Source organism: Solea solea, chromosome 2 (assembly GCF_958295425.1).
Source record: "Solea solea chromosome 2, fSolSol10.1, whole genome shotgun sequence".
NCBI classification, from domain to species: Eukaryota; Metazoa; Chordata; class Actinopteri; order Pleuronectiformes; family Soleidae; genus Solea; species Solea solea.
Genome location: NC_081135.1, coordinates 18434670 through 18453610, shown reverse-complemented (window position 1 = coordinate 18453610; position 18941 = coordinate 18434670). Strand labels below are relative to the sequence as shown.

General features: G+C 40.4%; 2 protein-coding genes across 6 annotated transcripts in view; one reads left to right on the top strand and one right to left on the bottom strand.

The window, feature by feature from the left end:
• The window catches only part of il1rapl1a (interleukin 1 receptor accessory protein-like 1a), a 172420-nt gene extending 169158 nt beyond the window's left edge, over positions 1-3262 (top strand). For all 5 annotated transcript variants that reach the window (XM_058623087.1, XM_058623085.1, XM_058623083.1 and 2 more), the window contains one exon: positions 1126-3262. In XM_058623087.1, the coding sequence (XP_058479070.1) occupies positions 1126-1847 (722 nt within the window). In that variant the 3' untranslated portion in view covers positions 1848-3262. The remainder of the gene's footprint in view (positions 1-1125) is intronic.
• Positions 3263-8696: 5434 nt separating this feature from the next.
• Positions 8697-10774, bottom strand: nr0b1 (nuclear receptor subfamily 0, group B, member 1). Its single transcript, XM_058622519.1, has 2 exons — positions 9971-10774; positions 8697-9235 (listed from the first exon to the last, which is right to left on the bottom strand). The coding sequence occupies exons 1-2, from the start codon at positions 10608-10610 to the stop codon at positions 8994-8996; spliced, it is 882 nt and encodes a 293-aa protein (XP_058478502.1). The 5' UTR covers positions 10611-10774; the 3' UTR covers positions 8697-8993.
• Positions 10775-18941: the final 8167 nt, after the last annotated feature.

Here is an 18941-nt window from a genome sequence, read left to right as displayed (position 1 = left end):
TATATTACAAAATGAAATAATACATCTTGGAATTTAATAGTTTTATTTGAGTTATATTTTGAGTTTGTTTTGTTTTTGGTTGGCATGCTTTGCTCTCGTTGAAGGGGGGAAGGTCCAATGTTTCGGCCCTTGCTGACTGGATCAGTAAATCAAATTAGTTTTTAAAAGGACAAATTCAAAAATAGTATCCAAAACCAACTCTCCTTCAGGTGGTGTGGTAGGTGGAAAGAGGAATGTATCAAAGTACAGATACTTGAAAAATATACTTGTGAATACAGTAACAAAGTAAAATGACTCATATCACATCCCACCACTGCATTTTGCCTTGTCTTTTGGGTCTGACCTCCACCCAGTGTAGATTAAAATATTATAACACATTATATACACAGAAATACTTAATACACTGCTCAAGACTCATGACACACATGTTCTGTGCATATACTGTACATCTGCACACATATTTATAGTCCCTGTGTCTTCCTGTTAGCACTGTAAAGTACACTAAGCTAGACAAAATGTCCTCTTGTCATCGTCTTGTGTTGTTGTGTTTGATGCTGTGTGTTCATCCATCATTGTTCAGTGTTGTGGTTGTGTGTAACCTTACCTCAAAAACCCACACTGTGTATAAAAATGGACGTAGTCTTCCGGCTGCAAAACAAAGTCCCTTTTTTAGCCTAGAGATTTGCGATTTGATCGTCTACATGTCGCTTCACAGACATCACCTGCAACCAGGCACCTGTTGGACGATACCAGCTGTTACTCACACTGGTGTCCACTCACATTTGCCATGTCTGTTTTACTGGAACATAACTGGGAGCATAGACACATTATGTCTCATTATAGTTGACATAATGTGCTATTGAAGACCTAAAACTAATGATGGCATGAACCTCTCAAGAAAATGTTTGATGATATAAATGAAGTGAGAAATAGGCTCATTTTACCATAGAGCTCCATTTGAGTCCGTTTTGCAACCAGCAGAGTCGCCCTCTGGTGGCTGTCCTACTTCCTTGGTTTCACTTTCCAAATAGGAAGACTATGTGATTTTTTTTTTATACTGTCTTTGCTCAACACCTCTTAAGGTGCATTAATTAACCTACCTTTTGAACCTTTTTTCCCCTGCAGCCTACATAGAGGATGTGGCACGCTGTGTCGACCAGAGCAAGCGCCTCATTATAGTCATGACACCCAACTATGTGGTGCGGAGAGGCTGGAGTATCTTTGAGCTTGAGACTAGGCTGCGCAACATGCTGGTGACTGGCGAGATCAAAGTCATCCTGATTGAGTGCGCTGAGTTGCGTGGCATCATGAACTACCAGGAGGTAGAGGCTCTTAAGCATACCATTAAAACCCTCACTGTCATCAAGTGGCATGGCCCCAAGAGCAACAAGCTCAACTCCAAGTTCTGGAAGAAGCTGCAGTATGAGATGCCGTTCAGACGCACAGTGCCCATGCTCACCCACGAGCCGGCGTTGGACGTCAGCGAGCAGGGTCCCTTCGGAGAGCTACAGACCGTCTCTGCCATCTCCATGGCAGCAGCCACTACCACCGCCATGGCCACCGCCCACCCAGAGCTGCGTTCCTCTTTCCACAACACCTACCACACCACCATGAGGCAGAAACACTACTACCGCAGCTACGAGTATGACATACCCCCAGGAGGGACCCTGCCACCTCTCTCTTCTCTGGGGAACCAGCACACCTACTGCAACATCCCACTAACACTGCTGAATGGACAGAGGCCTCCGGGGAAGAGCAGAGAGCACAGCCTTGAGGAGGCGCACGCTAACAACGCCATGCTCCCTCTGCTACCACGAGAAACCAGCATCTCCAGCGTCATCTGGTAATAGCGAACAGACTCGACATCAGCTGGTCGGAGAAGGATCAATCAGGGTCAGACATGGCTTGGTTCAGTCTGGTAGCTCTAAGGAAGGGAAAGAGTTCAAGCTTGTGGTTTCAGTGAAAAGTGTTCAGGATCCATTTGGTCCAACTGCAGTGAACTAGCAGCTCTTGATGGAGATACGGCAGGTTTTTTGGACACTCCTACTCTTTGTTTTACTTTTTTTTTTTTCAAGAGGACAACACCTGAGTAACTGTTTTCTATGTGAAACTACAGGAGATAAAATAAATATATATATATATATATACTGTTTCAACATCTAGTGAGAGATGGACTCGCAAGAACTCCACATTTAAGAAACCAACGCACTATGGCAATTGTGTACTTGTATGTATAATGTACACTCACAAATGTGCATATATACAAACACAAGGAAAACAGGGTCTTGTACATATATTTGGATTTATTTGTAGCATCAGTGTTTTTCCTGTTTTGATCTTTTGTTTGTTTTGTTCAATCATGTTTGCTGCCTTCTTTAATGCAGGACTTTGCTTTAACTTGTTACACACAGTTGTATATTTTCCATTGTTTACTCTTTTTTAGATTGTTTTCAACATGCTTGTTTGGAAAAGCCACTCTGTCCATGCACTTGTGCTGTTTTTTGTTCATTTGTTATTGTTTGTTTTTTGAATCTTTGTGTAGTTTAAGAGAACATTTTTTAACACTTTTGGACACGCCTGGACATTTCAGGAGCTTTGAGGAGCTGAAACATCTTTTTTTCCTATAAGAGGTGTATCTAGTTTAAAAGGAAACTTTCTCTTTTAGGAAACAAAAAAATCATTGAATATGCAAAAAGAAGGAGGAGCTGGTGGAAATGCACCGTCCTGTGAGATCCAGCAGGTGGAGCAGTTGGGGGGCAGTGCTGTCCTCTCCAATCAGATCGACCAATAGACTGGCAGATCTCTCTCTAAAGCTTCGTATTTTCTATTGAAACAAACAGCCTTGCTGTTTTAGAGTGATAGTGAAATGCCTCACCTTAAAAAGAAATCTGTAGATTATTTTAAAAAGAATTCTATTTTTATAACAGAAAAGACTTTGCTTGCGGAGTCGTACTTATTTGCATTTCATCTACCATGGAAAGGGGATTTGTGTATGTGTTATGCTGGTTTTGTATCCTTGCAACGTGATTCCTGGTTTGTTCAGAGATTAAGATGGTTTATGAATCCCACATAAGAGAAAAAGCCCTCTACTGTTCTAGATTCAAAAGTAAAGCATTTTCAATGTTTTTCCTTTCTTTCTTTTGTTTTAACACAATATTATTCCCATACTTTGGTTCATATGGATAGTTAATGTTTAAGGAAAGAAAAAAACATGTGTTTTGAAAGACTTTTTAAATATATTTGAAGGTGTGATTTTTTTGAGTATGCATAGCAAATAGATATGTATTCTATATATAATATAGATATTTATATACATATATAAACACGATTTTCACTCGGAAAGAAATGTCTATCTTTATAGAAACACAATCATTATCAGTTGCCCTTACTTTCTCACTGCACATTAAAAACATGGATTTCCTTTTGATGTTTTTTTTCTTTTGTGTCCAAGTCACACATTGCTGGCACCTGTTACACATCCAATCACTATGGCTGCTTCTCGACCTTTATGACATTTATAATTAATTTACTAATGAGCAATTACTTCAACCAGTGATGCCTTCAAGGTTTGAGTGCTGTAGTAGTAACCCTTCAAGACTGAAACAGAATAATAATATGACACCAATGTGTGCCCACATATGATCAGTCAGGGGTGTCAGATTCAAAAAAAGCTGAAAAAACAGCTGTTCAGTACCACTACCAGGCAATATGAGCTTCAAATTATACTACAATATTTGATCATAATATTGCAATAAGGATATTCATGATGATATTTTACAGAATTTCAAAGTAAAAGTGCTTGTTTTGATATGGAATGATGTAAACTTCACAATAATATACTTTTTGATGCAAAATAAATCTATTATCAAAAACAGAGAAATAAATCTAAGCGTGGGAAACCACAAGCTATCTTATATATGTAATTTAATGTTGAATGTAATACTTATATACTATAATAATGTGATACAGCTGAATGTCTTCTTATTATTATTATTATAATAAAATATTGCTAGTTAGTATTATATTCTGTCTATATGCTATCACCTTCCTGACAGCTGTGTGTCAGCCATACAAGTTGTGTTTAAAGGAAGAGGTTGCAGGCTTTTTTTTCAATGCAACATGACATTCATTGGTGGATCACATGCCCACAGGCCACCTGTTTGACATCTCTGTGCTTATTTAGATTGTTTCACACACATAAATACAAGACAAATAACATGAACAATGAAGTAAAATGAAAGTATGAGTGAGGGTGGCATAGAAAAATTGGGGTTGCAGGAGAAGCACAACAATCTACAATGGGTGAAATAAATAGACACTACATCTAATGCCTGATTTTTTTTGGAGGGGAATGCCAAGAAGTGGGCTGAGAGCCAAGGGAGGGAGAGTCGGGGGACGAAGGAGTGAACTGAGAAAGCAAATGGCAAAATTTGAACGTAGTAGCTGATGACTAGAGGCAGTAGAGCCAGATTTTATCACAACATGTATAATTTCAACACTTCACACTAAACTGTGAAGATTACCTGATCAACAAATATTACTATATACCCTAATATACTTTATTTTACCTGAAAGATCGTTCAGGGGTTTAGTTACTAAGCCACTTTAAAATTTTACACAGTAGAATAACTCTGGAATAAAAATCAGGAATTCATGCCCTGAAAATATTTGCCATTGTTTCCGGAGATAGTGAAATCAATAGTTTTTGACACCATAGCACTTATTACTTTTCCTTTTGTACACACCCAAGAATTACTAGATTTTTTTCTTAATTCCACAAGAGCACTCCATTGTATTTGATGGAATACTGACTAACATAGAAGATGAAGACTCCTGTTATATCTATATTTAAATAATTTTACATTTTTTCTGAAATCATGTTTAATGCTATGTAGTAAAACTAAACTATCTCTCTCCATTTCTCACTACATTTGCTCTAACTTGTCATCTTTTGCTAGTTTCCGCTCATGAATGGTAAGTGCTCTGTATTTAAATAGCACTTTTCTCGTCTCAATGACCTCTCAAAGCACTTAACACTACTGTTTTCCCATTCACCATATTCATACAGTGCATACCATATATACTGTACAAGCACACATCCTTGACATTTTGCAGGGACCATCATCAGGAACAATTTGGGATTTGTGTCCTCCTCCTGTGCCACACACCGATTCAGAAAGAGGACGTTTGAAAGGCTTTGCAGTTGATACAACATGAGGCATATGCTTGAGGACAGCAAGACAGAGATGAGTCCGAATGCTTGTGCTCACTTTCAAGAATAATACTACAATGTCAAGGCAGTGTCCAAAAAGTCAACAATTAGACAGCATGTAATAATGGAGCTACTAATATAAAGCTGACCTTTTAAACTTTTGTCACGATACGATTGAAGGTGAGGAGGCTCTATTGGCTCACTATAGGTCTACAGGCATGAATGCATACCATACAATTAAAATGTCCCTGTTTCATTATGGGATTTATTACATGGCACCTCCTTCACTCTCTCTTCACTACCCTTATCTATTCTGTCAGATAGGGAAAAAATAAAACACCATTTTTAATGTGCTGATATAAGCCTAATATACGGTATATGTGGCATAAATCCAGAGAGTTTCATTTGATGCCTGACTTGCTCATCAGCATTAACGCAATTGTGTTAGAGTGTTGCCAAACAGTGCCATCTCCTGGGGATAAACAGTCCCTACAGGGGCTGGTTGTGTGATTGAACGTTGATAAACAGAGAGACAGAAAGCAGATTTTCGGATCCTCTGTCACTCTCAGGAGAGAACAGAGGGAATGGGAAACTGGGGCAGAGGAAAAAAGAGAGATGCACTGGCAGAACTAAAGACAGAGGAGGGGATAAAGTAACTGAAACACTGTCAACAAAGACATGGAGGGTGGGCATTTTTGTTCATACTCAGATGCACAGAGGGTGCTGCAAAGCTTCGACCGATTCAGACTATGCAAACACAAGAAGAAAGTTTCAGCTTAAAAAATATTTCAACCACAACCACTGGGATTTATTTTGGCTTTGTTTTTATTAATAAAAAATGTCATCATTTTCAGGCACTCACGCCTGCAAGCACACACATGTCGGGTGCAGTGAAGCTGGTGACTGTTTCATGCTGGCAGCCTCCAAAAAGCAGACAGCTGGGGTTTTATAAGCAGACACCAGATTAATAGAGTCTTTATTACCCACAGCAATTAAGGACTTAATTGGAGAGAAAACAGGTCCCATCAAGGGGGAACATGTAGAGGACGCAGCCGGTAATAAGAATATCTTTAGAGCAAAGTCCACAGTGGCATATGTGCATGGGTGTCTCTGTGTGTTTGTCTCATTTCTTGCAATGTTTTATTGGACCACCAGGAGGTGCGTGAGAATTACCAGTAATGTGCTCACATGGCATCAACATAGGACTACCCACAGTAGCAAATACATAATAAAGACACACTCACTCACTCACTCACTGACTCATGGTCTACCACTTTATCCTTCAGGGGGCTGGAGCCAAATCCCGGCTGACAGAGGGTGAAAGGCTAATAAAGATACAGCACTGGTTAAATAAAGACAAGCTTCATTATGTCAGTCCTGAATAATCATCAGTCTGATGATAACATTGTTCCCAACACTAGTTTTCCCTCTACATCAGAAACCAGTTTAATCAGGCTGTTTGCTGAAACTCTCCTGCTTTATAAACATTTCAAACAACAGAATCCTCTTGGCTCTATGTCATCTAAACATTCAGCTCTCTCTCACACACACATGTATGGCATCCTTAAGGAGGATATTCATAGACCCAATGCTTTCCCTAAACTTAAAAAAATCACAGCTAAAATGCCTAAACCTAACCCCTAACCTAAACCAAATTCTATCTTAAATCTAAGTCTTTACACTCAATAATCCCTTTGAAGTGATAAGAACCTGCCAAAATGTCCTCACAAGGTCATGTGTCCTCTCAGAGATGGGTTTGGAACAGAATTTCTCCTCAAGACCGAATACTGACACACACACACACACACATACACACAGTTTTGTGTTTTGTTTTTTGATTTCAAAAGATGCCATTTCATGGCCCAGTGGTGCTATACCTACCTATCATTATATACATATCAGCAAATGTGTATATTTCTGTCTTCGTTTTCTATCTCTTTATCATGTCCACCTCTTTATTTAGGTTTACATCCTGGTCTTATAACAACATGTGTAATGCGTGGCTCTCCTTGTGACAAGACCTAAGACAATTTACAATAACTAACACAAACAAATATCACATGCAAACTGGGCCAAGACTGTAAAAACTGGGCCAAGACTGTAAAAAATAAAAATAAAACACCATTATTTGGAAATTCTGACCAAAAAGCCAGAATAGAACATATATTATAAATAAAATTAACTTTGTTTATGTGTTTCCATATGTTAGACACATAGGTAGTAAACATAGACATTAAACAACCATTATATTCCATCATCATCAGTGACTCATGACATTTATAGATTTCAAATGGATATTTCATTAAGTATAGGTGTTCTTAAATTAGCATGAGAACAACACAGACGCTAGAAGATAGCGGAGCAGCTAAAGACCTCTGACTGTAAGTTTCCTTAAACGTAAGAGTCAGTAATTACACTTCAATTGAATATACGTTTGCAATTTGAGTTTTAACCAAATATCTTTTTTTTGCCAGCTGTTACTATTTCTAAGCTGCACTATTTGGAGGATTAAATGGTAGAAGGTGAGTGAGTGACTTTTACATAATAAACTATTTTCATATTTGTAATCCAACAGTGAGTTGAGTGCAGTATATCAAAATATAAACTAGTAAGGTTCCTGTCAGGTTATGTTGTCCAAACAAAGCCACAGCAGGCTCAGACCATCTGGACTTCGAACAGTGACTAATTACGATAGCTGCTGGAGGAAGGAATCATGTACAGTCAAGGACTCATGCATGTTTAGTCAGACTGAATGTACTGAAACAGCAAGAGGCCAATGTCCAAGATGAACATTCATATAATTATAATATAGCTGTTGTTGCCTCCAGATGTGTTTCCTCAGCAGGGTATAGATAGATTTATTTTTTTTTTGTCTTGAGAAATTCCTCCAACTTTCCCCTATATGTTCTAACGCCGGGAGCATTTTATTCTGAATCCACAGAATTCAACATAGCAATGACCAGGAGTTGGGACAGGTGGAACATGACTTGAGGCACATCTACTGCACCATCTCTGCACCTGCTTGTGTGTGAAGGTGGAGAGACAGTGGGTGTGTGGGAAGGGTGATGATGAAGCACAATTGCTTCATGTGGTGTACTGTTGCACTCTGGTGGTCTAACCTGGCTATTTCACAATCATCTCGAAGAAGTACTCGCACAACTCTGAAATTCTTCAGCTCTCTGACTCACCTGCTGTACCGGCAGTGAACAGCTGATGTGAAAACCCAGACTGTCACCTTCTCATCTTAGTTGATCCTTGATATAAGGATCCTCTGTGAAAAGCAGCTGACGTCAATCACTTTGAGTCAGATTCTCCATGGTGATATCCTTTTCGTCACCTCTGTATGTTCTCTGCGCTTATAATTTTTTTACATACAGACATTTTATCTCCTAAGATGGAGCTGTGCAGGACACGACAGAGCTGATATCACACATGCAGGTCGAGGTAAAGTCAAACAAAACAGCTCAGAGTGTATTATTTTTATTATAGAAAAATAATGTCTTTTTTTTATAAAACAAATAAATTATGAATTCCAGCAGCTGCTTTGTATTTGTCACCTATTATCACGTGTTTTACCCTCTTTCTCTCTATATTCACTCACTCACTCACACACACACACACACACACGCACACTCACAGAGTCGGTTATGTGTTGGATATTTCACAGGATCTCCACACACACAGCAGTTATAAATGCAGTCTTCGTCTGCCCTCACTCCCTTTACCAATAAGAGTTTACAGTATTTCAGTCCACTTAGCAGCTATATACTGCGACTGCCACCTATTTCCGGTAGAACATCTCCATGAGCACCTCCTCTATGTCCACGGTGCCTATGACGGGTCTGAAAAAGAGCTGGGCGACCACCGGCGGGCTGATGGCCCTCAGCATGGACAGAGCTATGAGCAGCTTGGCAAAGCGTGTTGTGTCCTTACAATGGATCAGCCTGACGTGCTCGTTCAGAGCCTGGTGCGCCTCCCGACGCAGCGACTGGATGTAGTGGAGACAGCGCAGACCCTCCAGATCTGGCTCCATCAGAGGAAGAGGAGGAGGAGGAGGAGGAGTGCCATGAAATGGAAAAATAAAAGTGAGAAATTAGAGATACAATTTAAAAGAGTTAGGTTAGGGTTAGTTTACATAGAGCATGATGTAATTGTTATGTTATGATGCAGTAATATTGATACTGTAAATTGATATTGGAGATGACAAAGCCAGATATACTAATAAAACCAGTCTGGGAGGCAACAAGCTGTGTTGGATAAATAAGTCATTGTCTATACATCTATGTGTCACTAATCAATTGGGCCTTCAACAATTAATCAGTTATTAATTGCCTCATAAATTTGCTGTTTTGAAATATGGACACAAGTTATCTCAGCTTCTTAAATGATTTCCTGGTTTTCCTTTCCTTCTAAAGAAATCATTCAAAAATGATATTATATCAATGTGTCTGTGGTTTGTGGACAAAGAAAAACATTTGAGTGAAATCATTCGTCAATCAATCAATCGTTCCCCATTTTCAGACAGAAAAAAGAACTGAAGGATTGAATGTGAAAACAATCAACAGATTATTAAGTATTAAAAATGATCATCAAAGTCCATCTATCTGTTTGTCTAGTGATTGAAAACTTTAACATTTTCCAAATGAAACAAACCTCAAATGCAAATTCAAACACATACACAAAAACGCTTTTTTTTTGACGCTCTAATCAATCACCGGTGTCAAATAAGTTTGATGCATGTGGAAACCCAGAACTTACCTGGGTTAAACAGCACGGCTCCTTTCAGGTACGCATACTCCTTGGTGCTGATATCCACACTCCAGCACTTCTCCAAGAAAGCTCTGATGGCCTCGATATCCACGACAGAGACCCCGGCTGCCCCTCTGCTCTGTCCGGCCACGGGCTCGCTCTGCCGGTCCGTCAGGCCGGTAAGGATACGCTGCAGCATGCTGGGCTCCACGGTCTCCGTGGTCTCAAAGTCCACGCGGTCTTGCGCGAGCCCCAGCACGAGTAAGGGAGCCCATCCGTTCCGTATCAGCACCAGCTGGTCGTCCTCCGGTAACTCGCGAAAGCAGGGCACGTTTTTCACAAAGCGCAGCGTCTTCACCAGAACAGCCGACGCGGCTTTACAGGTCACCTGCGGGGAGCGAAGGATGCCCCGGCGCCGGGTCGAGCCACAGGAGCACGCCTGCTGCCGGAGCTCCTGCAATGAGCCCGGGGCGACGCACGAGGAGGAGGAGGTTTTGTGGAGCAGAAGCTGCAGTGTTTGTTGTTGTTGAGGGTGATGATGATGATGAGGATGGTGGTCCTCTTCGGTGGTCGTAAGGCTGTCACTCTTAAGGATGCTGTAGAGGATGCTGTTGTTGTTTCGGCAGCGGCAGCCCTCCAGCGTGGCCATAGCCGCTCTTCATGAGCTGGAGCTCGGCGCGTCCCGCTGTCGCTTTGAAGCGCCGGAGGTCAGTGACAGGTAGCGTTGTTTTCTTATCCCCTGATAGCCCCGACTGAAGGGCAGCACGATTATATCAGCTTCTGTCTGTCTCAGTGGTCACACAGCTGCTTCTGTCTGTGTATATTCCGCCTCTTCGAACTCAGGCACCTCCTTCTTCCACACCTCCTCTCCTCTGTCTTTCCGTCTGATCAGGACTGTGTATCTACTATCTCTACTGCAGGTCTAATGATTCAATTATGTGTGTCCTCAGTTTTATTATAATAATGAGCATGGCTACTTTTTTGAATAAGCACTGAGATATATTGTATATTAACTTAAAACTGTTGTACATAACTTTTAAAATCAACGAAAAAACTTCTTGCAGTGCTGCCTATCAACGCCACAGGACTCTGTGTTTCAGAGTGTGGATGTTTAGTCCTTGTGTAGCCCAGTGACATTCCTGCACTGCACACAGTAACTGATTTGATTTGTGTCAAGACAGACGGAGGCAACATTAATTAGTATGACTGAAAATACAAAGAAACCCCCATGAAAAGTTTCAGATGTGAATTCCACAGCTCAAAAAAACTCAGCCTTTCAGCTGTTTCCCAGAAAAACTCTTCTTGTCCCCGCCCACCTGTGCACTGTCAGTGTATTCACACACATGCTCCCTCAGTCAGGTCTGATAGTATTGCCTGACAGGGCCCCATTTGCAACAAAGGACACATCATTCATTTTAGCATCATTTCTAGCCATGAAGACCAAATAGAGGCAGAATAAATGCATCAACAACAAAAATCTCCAGAAGTTACACATGCTTTAAAAATGAATGAAAAATAAACGTCTCTCTGGTGACCTCTGCTGTGGTGCACATGGACCCTACATGGATATTGACGAGCACTCCCCTATGCACCAAAGTTGTGCACATGCTCAAATGTCTTGTCCCTGCACAACACCTTCCAGTCCAGTTGTTTAGGTCAAAACAGTGGAAATGTGGAAATGCATAGAGGCTCTTTGCAGACAGAGCATGAAACGTATGACCCATGCCTTAGTTTGCTTGTGTGTTGGACCAGCTCTGCACAAAGTTCAAAAACACACCCCTTCCCGCTGTCCCCATCATTCTGATACTGTACTACAGTACAATACTTTAGTACAATATTTTGTACTACAAACCATACCAGACTATGACAGAAAGTAACTTAAGTTACTGAAGTTAAAGTTAAGAAATAAAGCATTAAACATGAGACATTTTAGCCCACAAACTTTGAACTTTGACATGTTTCCAAATTTCACAAATCCAATTCAATAAAAAAAAAAGTACTTTTGCTCAGGTGTGTGTATAAAGTCACTGAAAAATCTTTTTCATTAGATTGCCTATAGGTTGTGCTGACAGTTGGTGGTTAGCACTATTGCCTGCAACCCCGGTCAGAACGAGGCCCTTTCTGTATGGAGTTTGCATGTTCTCCCCATGTGTGCGTGGGTTTTTTCCGGGTTCTCCGACTTCTTAGATTTGTGTCCATATTTTCAAACAACACTTTTCACAAATCAAACAACAAGAAGCAAAATAAATATGGATAGAATCATTTAAAAATATTGTATTTTATTGTTTGAAAATACACTTGTTCTTTGTGCTCCCTGATTTGTTCTTTGCACTGTGGTTTTTTGTTTTTTGCTTAGGAAGCTGCCTGCAAATTGGCTACTGAGTTTTGGAGTGACAGCTCAATAGACCAGAAGTCGTCACAGGTTTGGGGTCGCTGTCCGTCTGGAACTCGTTCCCCAAGTTTTCCCCCGTCGACATCCATCAAAATAAAGCGGTAGAAGATGGATGGAAAACTAAGCACATTTTTCGCTAGTTTTGTTAACACACAATTCAGTTTCAGTTAGTTGGCGGGTTTTTTGTTATAACTCAACAAAAATGTATTTTTCAATGTTAGTTTTTATTATTTAATTCGTTTTTGTTAACTTTAATGACCTTGCATGAAGAGCTTGCAGTGTCTGCATCAGTAAATTCAAATGTGTTATCTTGTGAATGCAGTGTTTAAAGTTCTTTGTTCAGATTTACCTAAAGGCAGCAGTAGATCAGCAGCCCCTGTGTCTCCACAAGCTCAAAACACACAGATTTTCACTGTTGACTTTGGTACAGAAGAGTGAGCAGTAACTGTCTAATGTGCGAGCCCTTTGTTAAGTGGCTAAAATAAGGTTTTACTTTTGTCCCTGCTAAAAAAAAAAAATTCAGTGAGAGCGAGCATCCAGGTCCCAGGCTGGTTCAGGGAGACAGCTGCCCTCTCAGCAGCAAACACAATGAAGTCAGTGTGGATAAAGTGTCAATACCTCATACAACTACACTTGACTAACATGACCTATCCCTTTAATTGTTAGAAAGAAAGAAAAACTGAAAAGAGGAGGCACAGACAGACAAGGAATCAGAGCCCAGTTCTATTCTCAGTATTACCTTGACTCTCTGGCAGAGCTGTTTATCAGACAGGAGCCAGTAAAAAATATAGGCCAGCGACAGATCTGAAGGCTTAATTATTTTAGGGAAAATTTATATGATTTTCTATGAGGGAAAAAAGTCGGAAGAGCTGAGCTGTGAAGGCCAGCTTCCAACCTTGACTCGGACACACTGATATTGATTTAACCGTGAAAACAGGAGCTGGTGAATTATGATGTCATGACTCAATGCTCTCCTTGCCTCTGTCACTGAAGGAGGATGGGGAGCAACAGGGAGAGGAGAAGGGGAAGTGTGGTGTTGGTGGTGGTGGTGGTGGTGGGGTGATTTGAGGAAGGAGAGGAGTGGAGGTCAGTGAATGAAAGACTGAGAAAAGACAGGTCGGAATACAGCAGAGGAATTAGAGTTTTATCTTAATTGCTCCTAAGAGGAATCACAGGTTAAGGTTGACTAATACCTGAGGGAGAGGGAAGGAGGACAGGGGTTCTGAGAAAATCAAAGGTAATTACAGGGGATTTTAACCAGAGAGAAACAAAGCAAATATCTTGTCAAAATGAGGGAATTTGTTTAAGAGAACCAGGAAGGTTTTCTGACTTCAGGTCCAAAGATTCAGGCAGTTCTGGTGTAGCCACCTAACAAAATACCCTCGCACTGTCATGCAAAGGTCCTCGTCGAAGGTTGTCTTTGGTGTAAAGAAAGGATGACATTGAGTGCATGGCAACATTAATGAAATAGCAGTGAGCAGGACATCAGTGTCCCATGGTCTGTCTCGTTGAAGGACGCGGCAGTGAATGGAGGCAGGATGAAAAACTTTTGCAGTAGTGCTACAACATTGTTCAGAGGCCAAATGTCTTTGTATTGATTTAGCTGGGAGAGAAAACAGAGAGATTTTTCACATGTTTATATCAAGGACGCCACGGGATAAACAGCCTTCACTCAGCCTGTCTCTTCTCCTGCTCAAGGCCCAGCCAGCGCAGGTTATAACAATCCCTCCGTCTGAAGTAGAGATTGCATTATGTCTTGTTGCAAAAGCACAGAGTTGAAAAGACAGCTACAGTGTGCTGTCACCCTTTGTGTTGATCACCGGTCCTCTATTTCTTCCTTTGTTTTCCAAATTTGCACAAGGTAGCGTGCAACTCCGCCATTTTCCTTCTGACAGAGCAAAGAAAGGATGTCTTGCTATATTTCTATAAAACCTCAAACACCATTGAGACCAGTTTATGGCCTAATTACAACCATGATTTGCGCACATAGGTCAGCAGTGAAACCAACTCATTAAGATACTTGTTTTATTTCTGATAATTTAACCAGAAGTAGAAGAGGAAGTCAAAAGTCCAGTGAGTAACATTTAGTATAATTTATTGTTTGTAGAAGTGTATCATCGCTTCAAACATAGTGTAGTTTTTGTAGCCTTAGAATAAGCCTTTTATATTTAATGTATTTTGGACAAGGGCTGTTTGGACCATATTTTTGCATACATTTTTTTGTATATGTTCTTCTTCTACCATGTTATTTGTCACTTCTGTGCTGGCTTCCAATTGTTTCACAAATTAAACCCAGTTGTTAAATTTGTTGCACCGCTGTCTTGCTGCCATCAAAGAATGGATGGCCTTCAACTTTCTGCAGCTGACACTGATAAGACTGAATGTCTAGTGATTGGTTCAGGTCAACATTTTCACATTCGATTGGTGGGAAAAATGTGAAGAATTATATTTCAAATTGGAAATTGGTGTACAAATGGGTGTCAAAGGGTAATAAAAAACTTTAATGAATGTGGTGTTGAAGCTTTAACATCAAAAACACTTGTAGACTGGATTTCTAGAAGCTATAGCATGAAGTCACTCGAATCAACTTTAAAAGTCAAGTTCATTCTTAATTTTGTGTGATCTGCAGCAGACTCTTTCTCTGGTCCTGTGCCTGCTGGTCCTGTTCCCATTTTAAAATGGTTCTGCATGGGGAGGCTCTTTTCTCAGCCCTATCACATAACTTCAAGGAAATGAACATATGTATCACAAAACACAGTATCCTGGGAACATTTGTGTTTGTCTCAACCTTGTTATTTCAGCATTATTCTGTCCTGTAGAGGCATATTAACTGTTCATTCACACTCACACACGCATAGATTCGGTCTGCAATCTCATACAAATTGCCGTGACACCCAGACAGTTCGAGTCAGACAGCATCAGTCTGCTGCAGCTTTGTGTGGAAATTTAGAGCATGGTCAGAACCAAAGAAGCTACTCAGACGAGGGGCATGGGAATGTCAGAGCAACATGCTGAAATTAAGTGGGGAAGGTTAAATGAAGTCTTTTACATTTAAACTTCCCTTTAACAGGTGAAATATTCAGTGTTTCTCATAATCTTTGCAGGAAAGAAACATTTCTACCTGTGTTTAATCTACTATGGAGAAGTTTCTCAATATGAGGAGATTGCTCTAATAAACACAAAGTGTTTTCAGAAAGCGAGTATTGTTGTGTTATGTTCTTCTGCAGCAGTGAGCATTTCCTGAAGGCTGATCACACAAATGAAACTCTGAGGTTGCCATGACCCAAGAAGACAGCTCTTTGGCAAATTCACCCAAGCAGGCCTTGAAAGACAAGTGTGGAGAAAAACAAAAGTTTTTTTTTCCTTTTTTTTTTTACCAAACACTTGGGGCCTTAGACGCTCCAAGACAGGTCTCAGAAACTTAAGAGGACAACTTTGTATGATTCAAGGCTTTGCATTAAATGGCTCCTCTGGAAAAGTCTTGTACTGCATTGTTTGTTGATTTGTTGGGCGCTCTCCTGGCGGTTGCTATAGTGACTGCCTCCATTTTCTCTCTGTGGCTGCTCACATAAAGGGCTGTGTCCTTGTCTCCTTAATAGTTACAAATTGAATACTGCACTTTCCAAGGACTCACGTCGGCAACTTACAGCAGAGTGAAAGTGTATGAATGTGTGTGTGTGTGTGTGTGTGTCTGTGTGTGTGTTTGCTGGTATCCCTTATGTTGTGGGGACATAAATCTGTTTACACAGTCACATTATGACTTGTCTTCCTTATGGGGACAACAATCAAGACACCATAAAGTAAATTACTACATGTTAAGGTGAAAACATGTTTTAAAGTTAGGCTGAGGTTAGGGTTAGGTTGAAGTAATACAGGGCAACATTTTAGATTTTTGACTCACAAGCGGAACCACATTGTTGGTGTAGTGGTTAGCACTCTTGCCTTTGCAGCAAGAAGACCCGTGTTTGAGCCCTGGTTGGAGCAAGGGCCTTTCTGCATGGAGTTTGCATGTTCTGAGTGGGTTTTCTCCAGGTTCTCCAGCTTCCTCCCACAGTCCAAAAACATGCAATATGGGGATAAGGTAAATTGGTCACTCTAAATTAATCATGGGTGTGAGAGTGAATGGTTGAAAGATTGTTTGTTTCTATATGTCAGCTGAGATTGCCATAAGGCAGTTCAGAATTTTATCTCACACAGTTGTGGTTATTTTGTCATGTAAAGTAACAAGTTTTATTCTTGTGCGTCGCCTCCACCAAGCTTCTCACTCACGCGTCATTCAATCCATGCCTTACTGTAGCTGTGGATGCGACGCATAAGTATAAATCACCTACACTGGCTTCAGGCTGCACTACCTACTGTGGAAAAAAATTAAACAATTATAGCCAATAAATGTATATAATGTATTCTATTTATATTGTTGTGCCAGCATTTGTTAACTTTTGTTTCATTTGTTTATGTATACTTTCACAGTAAGCTAATACAGTAAATACAGCAAGCTTTTTTTGTGTACATGTTCTTACTTTGTGTGATTAACCATAATTGTTTTACCAATATTTATTTGAGAGTTTGAGGCATTGAAAAACACAACTTTACATTGTTATGTGAACTTCTTTTCAATTCACCATTTACCTTTATTACTATGACAACAGTCTAGCATTAGGAGGGTTGTGGGGGGTGCTGTGCTGCGGGCAATAGGCGGTGTGCACCCTGGACAGTTCGCCAGTTTACCTAATCCCCATACTGCATGTTTTTGGACTGTGGGAGGAAGCCAGAAGACAGTTTGAGATCCTATTTGAGTGACCGAGAAGTTCAGATTGAAACGCATCTGTAAAAATACGATCAGAAACACCTTCGAAAACCACCTCTGTATGTGGTTTGAATCAGCTTTGGGAAAATTGGATCTAATGTGTTTTTTAGCTGTTTAGAAATTAAGCTAGGTACAATCTGGATATGCTTAAAAAATCTGATTTGAGCTGCAGTCTAAACAAACCCAAGTGTCTGTGCTTCCAGTCTCTTTTCTTGAATCGACTAATTTGTTTGGTGTTATGTTGTTTGATGTCCACCCAACGGCCCTATAAAGAAAGTGCTACATTTATCAACTGCAGAACATGTAGATCTTCTCCTTTGAATATGATAACAGTTTAAAATTTGTATTCAATATTTAAGTTTAAAAGTATAATGTAACAACAGGGTAGGGTGTAATGCATTCACACTTCTACTTTCTTCTCTGCTTCAATTCCATCTATTGTTTTTGTTGGGATTAGGGGCGTGATTGGTTATGAATTTAGAATATTAATAATTGATTAATTATGGAATAATTAATTTCTTATAAAAAGTTGAGTCAAACTCAAATCGGGGCACCACTCCTCTCAAACAGAGGAGAACAATCGGTTCTGAATGAACCATTAATTCATAACCTCCAAAAACAGTCTCATAAATTAAGCCGACTTCCAATTTGGATTATGATTAATAATTAACTTAATAATTGATAAATCACAATACTACATCAATAGTTAGGTGAATTGAAGGATTGGATTTCTACAGGGAAGAGGTTGGCAATATACACACTTGTGCAATATTAATCAGACCAGACTGTATATTTTATAAAACATTTATTAAAAAGACATCAAAGATATAAACAAGAATATTTACTAAATGTAACTATATACAGTGTATGTGTGTGAAAAAGAGAGAGTCTGTGTGTATGCAGGTCAAATGGTCAAGTCAGATAGAGGTAGACTACAAATCAAGATGGCGGTTGACGAAGAAACTACAACAAGATGGCGGAATCAAAGATGGCTTCTTGACCGCATGGCTGCTGTGTTTCTTGGTTAACTACTTTTGTAAAGTGAGATGTCAGGTTAGATGAGTGGTTAGAAGCATGCACATCTAGAGCTGAGAGCTAAGAAGCATGGACATCACTAACATCATATTAACCTAAATCTAGACATTACAACAACACTTTATGTGAGCAAGTAAGCTCAGTACAACATTTCATCTATGCTTAGCCAAGCAGTGTAATGCTATGCTAGGCCCAGTTGCGTTACCAAGTCCTTAAAAGATGCCAAAGTGTCCTTTTGAGGTGCTGTCTGTTGGTCCAGGAACAGTAGATGGTTGACTGTGTTTCTGGTGTCTGTGGCTCAGGTTCCTCCTCACAAAGTTAGCTAGTTGGAGCTAACCTGGCTCTGGATCCTTGGTTGATCCTTAGGCAGGCTCTGGTGTCGCTGCCTCTGATGGGAGGATAGCAGGCTGCTGTGAGCAGGCCTGCTCGAAGATCAGCAGAGAGGGTCTCTTGCTGCTGGAAGCTTGTTAAGCTCTGTGCTGAAGGGTCTTCAGTCGAAGAGCTGAGGTCTGTGTCCTTCCTGCACCCAGAAGGGCAGGGGAGAGCAGAGGAGCCTGTGTCCTCCGGTGAGATGGAGAAGAGCGAAGAAAAGAGAAGGAAGGAGGGGAAACCTGGCTTTTGTATTCCCTGTTACATGGGGGTCACATGTCTCAAAGTGACCACTGAGGTGGGTTTCCCACTGATGTGTGGAAGATAAGGGATCTTTATTGACTGAGTTTTATGACACTCTTTGTCTCTGAGCAAGG

Excerpts from the sequence above, each read along its gene's own strand:
- nr0b1 (XM_058622519.1), bottom strand. The coding sequence starts at position 10,610 with ATGGCCACGCTGGAGGGCTGCCGCTGCCGAAACAACAACAGCATCCTC. Across the intron at positions 9,236-9,970 it reads AGCCGTGCTGTTTAACCCAG|ATCTGGAGGGTCTGCGCTGT; the intron begins GTAAGTTCTGGG and ends TGATGGAGCCAG.